General features: G+C 39.6%; 1 protein-coding gene across 5 annotated transcripts in view; it reads right to left on the bottom strand.

Moving 5' to 3' along the window:
* plxna3 (plexin A3) overlaps positions 1 to 4,726 on the bottom strand; it is a 60,671-nt gene that overhangs the window by 46,626 nt on the left and 9,319 nt on the right. For all 5 annotated transcript variants that reach the window (XR_001660290.1, XM_007541940.2, XM_016665989.1 and 2 more), the window contains exon 5: positions 398 to 580. Coding sequence is in view for 4 of the 5 variants with exons in the window: in XM_007541940.2 (XP_007542002.1) it covers positions 398 to 580 (183 nt within the window). In the remaining variant the exon portion in view is untranslated. The remainder of the gene's footprint in view (positions 1 to 397; positions 581 to 4,726) is intronic.

Here is a 4,726-nt window from a genome sequence, read left to right on the forward strand (position 1 = left end):
AGCTAGCTTCACCCTCAGCTAGCTTCACCCTCAGCTAGCTTCCCCTTAATCTAGCTTCACCCTCAGCTAGCTTCACCCTCAGCTAGCTTCCCCTTAATCTAGCTTCACCCTCAGCTAGCTTCACCTTCAGCTAGCTTCACCCTCAGCGAGCTTCTCCTTCTGCTAGCTTCACCCTCAGCTAGCTTCTTCTTCGTCTAGTTTCTCCTTCAGCTAGCTTCTCTTTTAGCTAGCTTCTCCTTCATCTAGCTCTTCTGTCGGCTAGTTTTTCCCTGGGCTAGCTTCACCCTTGGCTAGATTCAGCTAGCTTCTCCCTCAGCTAGTGTCTCCTTGACATTTCTCCATAACCACAAGTCTAAAATGCAGCAGAAAGACATTAATTCTGCTCCATTCCTCCTACCTTCTTCAGCTGTCCGCTTCGGGTTCCCACAAACACCACAGTGTCGTTTCCGTAGGTGTAGGCGGCCACAGCGCCCATCCCCTCGGTCCGGTCCTCGTACAGCGGCTGTCCCTCGATCACCCTCAGGCCTCCCAGCGGCTGGTTCAGCACCAGGCCGCAGAAATCATCCCCGATCTGCTTTGGCTGTGGAGACATGAAGATGGAGAAACCAGGATTAGATGTCAGGAGGAGTCATGGTGATGTCCATGAGAGACTCTTCCCTTCCTGCCACCATAATCAATAAATCAATCAATGACATGACAAATTAAAACAAGCTCCATAATTAAGGGTAGAGTTAGGGTGACCCTAACCCCTAAAGCGATTTAATAACAATGAAAAGTTGCCATTTTGAAAAATGCTCTTCAAAATGAGTTTGCACTACCTGCCCCTTTGGCCTGTTTTTCCTGTCCTGGCTGAATGATAATGTTTTTAAAACACAATTTTGGTTACACAAACTTCATTATTTATTTTAACTATTGTTTCAGTTTTTGTTTATTTATTTTGAATATTTAAAATATTTTAAACATTTAGTAAAATGTTCTTTAAGTTTTTGATTTCAGAGGATTTCTGTCTCACTTTTCCAGAATTCCAGGAGATTCTGGGAACGCCAGGCTGATTTTAGCACAAACATCAATTTAAATATGAAGTGACTGCGTGAAACATCAGGAACTAGTGGAGCTCCAGGAACCTCCAGGTCCGTGGAGCTTCCTGTTCATGAGTCAAGCAGCGAAGCAAAGTCCATCTTTTCTAAGCCATGATCCTGGTTCTCTGCAGGCGGAGCTGGCGCTCCATGTCAGGAACAGGCTGATGACATTCCTGGTAAATTTCAGGTTTCCTTCCACAGTTCAGAGAGAATGAAGCAGGGAGGAGCCAAGTTATTAAAGGCTGTGCAGACCCAGCTAGAGGTCGGCTAACACCCTGTTATTACCGAGTTAAAGTTGCGCTGCACCACACAGGAAACTCTGAACCGAAGCAACAGCTCTTCTTCTTCCACACAGAGGACCTTCAGTAACTTCCTCATTTCAACCAGAAACACATTAAAATAAGAATAAATCCAGAAGCTATAGCAGCTGCTTTCAGCTCCGATCCATTCAGTTTCATCTCATGATCCCTGATTGTTCATTTCAGTTACAGTGTCTCTATATTTATTGATATTAATGAAAAATAGGTTGCAGGTGTTATAAGTTTTTTAAGCTTAAAGGGATCCAAAATTAGTTCAACTTTATTTGGGAAATATTTATTTTAGATGTAAGAACAATACAGTAATAGTACTATATGTTATTTAGTTTTTATAAATGTCAATAAAATATTGTCACATCCATAGACATGAATACTAGACGCCTCATGGAGCTCTGAGTCGTAGGTAACTGCGTCCGCCATCTTGTATGTGGCAGCAGATCGGAGCTCCTTCAGTCCTGTTCTGTGTTTCAACCGTTTTACGAAACAAACTGGATTCATTAGGATCACCTTCCCCAGGTAAGGATGAAAGATCAGAATTACTTTGCAGCCAGAAATTCTCTTCTAAACAACAGAAAAATATTTCCTATGTAGTTAAATTGGCCTGAAATAACCGCTGATTGTTAGCATAGCAGCTAACGTTTTCACACTGTTTTCTAATGAGAGCTGATGAGAAACCGCTGTTAGAGAAGAAGTTCATTAGAAACCAGAGGATTTAGGGAGGAAAGATCAGTCAGGATCAGAGCTGGAGCTGCTGCTCTTCAGTCTGTTTCCAGCTCAGCTTCTCCATGTCGGTATTTAGCTATAAAGATGCTACGAGTCAGAGCCCAACATGCTGAAAATGGCTTTTTGAATAGGAAGGAAACATATCGTATGTATTTTCTATTAACTTTTGGATAATTTCTCTTTTATCCTTGGCTTCAGCCTGTGAACCAGGACGTCTCAGAAGTCAGTGAGTTCTCCCAGTGTGACCAGCAGACTGAAGCCTGTGACCAGTGTTCCCAGTATGATAAATAAATGTTTTATTCTTTCACTTTTGTGTATTTTTAAATATCTCAATCTGAAGTATTATTGTATTAATGTAGCTTATGTAATGAAATAAAAAATAATTTACTCTGTTGGAATTATTTTCACTCTTTGCTGTCAATAGCAGAGTTGACATGCTGCAAATTCTCTGGAAAAAAGTAAGAAAAATATGTAGTTTAATGTTTGACAATGACTGATTTATAAATCAAAAGTCATTTCTCAATAACGTATAAAAAATAAATACAGGAAAATTATTTGTGTCTTGTCTTGAAATGCTAAATGTATTATTTAATTATGGAATTATATTCTCTAATAAAACACTGTAAATGTGTGTCTGTTTATCAATTTCAATATAAAAATTATCATTTCTATCAAACAAAAACATTGTGCTCTTTATTCAGAAATGCCCCAAAACAATTAAATAATCACATCAAAAGTTAGAAACTCTCTTTAGTCATTTCTTTGCCAAAAATATTAATGTGTGAGAGAAAATGTGTCAAAGGCAGGAATTAACTTAAAATACTTTGTAAAACGGCACTTTATCAAGTTCAGTCCATTCACTTGTATTACCTTACTGGCACATATTCCACATTCAATATGGCGGACGCTGTAACGTATCGCAGCAACGGGCCGGCCCGCTCCATGAGGGGTCTACGTATTAATGTCTATGGTCATAGACATAATATAAGGGTAGACGCCGCATTGGCCGCTCCGGCGCAGGAAATACGGCGGCCATCTTAGAGCGGTATAAACTCCTACTTTCCTCAATCAAAACAATAGACGATGCCTCAGCTCTGAGGGNAAGAACAATACAGTAATAGTACTGTATGTTATTTAGTTTTTATAAATGTCAATAAAACATTGTCACATCCATAGACATGAATACTAGACGCCTCACTGATCGCCGAGTCGTAGGTAACAGCGTCCGCCATGTTCTATGTGCAGCAGAGGAGCGGAGCTCCTTCAGTCCTGTTCTGTGTGTTTCAACCGTTTTACGAAACAAACTGGATTCATTCTTATCACCTTCCCCAGGTAAGGATGAAAGATCAGAATTACTTTGCAGCCAGAAATTCGCTTTTAAACAACCGAAAAATATTTCCTATGTAGCTTAAGTGGCCCGAAGTAACTGCTGAACTTGCTAAAACGGTATTGTGTAACATTAAATCATGTCTGGCTGCAACGGTAGTGATGGCAGCTCTTCTTCTTCTTCTTCTTCTTCTTCTTCTTCTATTCAGTGTTTGTAGCTTTTGGCGCAGCTCCGCTCCTGCTACTAGTAGCTTCACTGCATCAGTTCAGCGTTACACCGGCTGATGACGTTGCTGTGATTCACTTTGTCTGGTGTGTGATTTTAAAATATTTTATGCTTTATTGAGGATTTTTGTACATATGTTTTGGCAGTTCTGTGATCATGTCAAAGCAGCAACTTATATTAAAAAGTGTTTCATTTCCGTCTGGATGCTGCACATTTTCATGGAAGGACAACAGAAAATCGCTCTTATAAACATGTAATTACTAAAATCACCTCACTGTGTGTCCCTCTGAAAAATGAACCCATTTAAATAAAGAAATCCCTCCATGGTGACACCTCGATAGAGAGCGTTCATTTTAAAACCGGTGCTGTAAGGTCTGGTATGAAACAGGTGTGATAGAACAACAGAACCACAGCATTTTTAAATTTCAATAATCAGAATACTAAAATTGTTTCTGTTGATTTAAAAGGTTTATGTCAGTCTGCCTTTTCCCCATCGATACGCTTCCCGACCGCTGCGCACCATAGGGGGTTAAAAAAAAATCTGACGCTGAACAGGGAAAAATCAACACATGATGTGAAACATGACGATTAGGAGGCGCAGCAGGTGATGAGTGAAGATTAATGATGGTCAATAAACGATCAAATAAATCTAACAGGAAAGAAACTAAAGTGGACGCAGCAATAAACCAGGAGAGGATAATAATCAAATGAAACTAAATGGAAATGAATGAAGAACAAAATGCAAGAATAAACTAAGAAACTAAATACAGAGGATTAAACGGGTATGGCAAGACATTTAGAGCAATAATTAATACAGAGACTGTATGGCAAGAATGAACAGACACTATTTCCAGATAAAAGGTAAAATAATATAGTTGAAGTGCCATGGGTTTGCTGAGACCAGGGGTCACCAACCTTTTTGAGACTGGGAGCTACTTCCTGTTTACAGAGTAACACGAAGGGCTGCTTGTTTGATACAGACATACATTTTCTTAGCTCACTCTTAATAACAATAATACATATGTACACATGATTACATGCGGTATGATCATATT

The sequence above is a fragment of the Poecilia formosa genome, unplaced genomic scaffold (assembly GCF_000485575.1).
Source record: "Poecilia formosa unplaced genomic scaffold, Poecilia_formosa-5.1.2 Scaffold643, whole genome shotgun sequence".
Lineage (NCBI taxonomy): Eukaryota > Metazoa > Chordata > Actinopteri > Cyprinodontiformes > Poeciliidae > Poecilia > Poecilia formosa.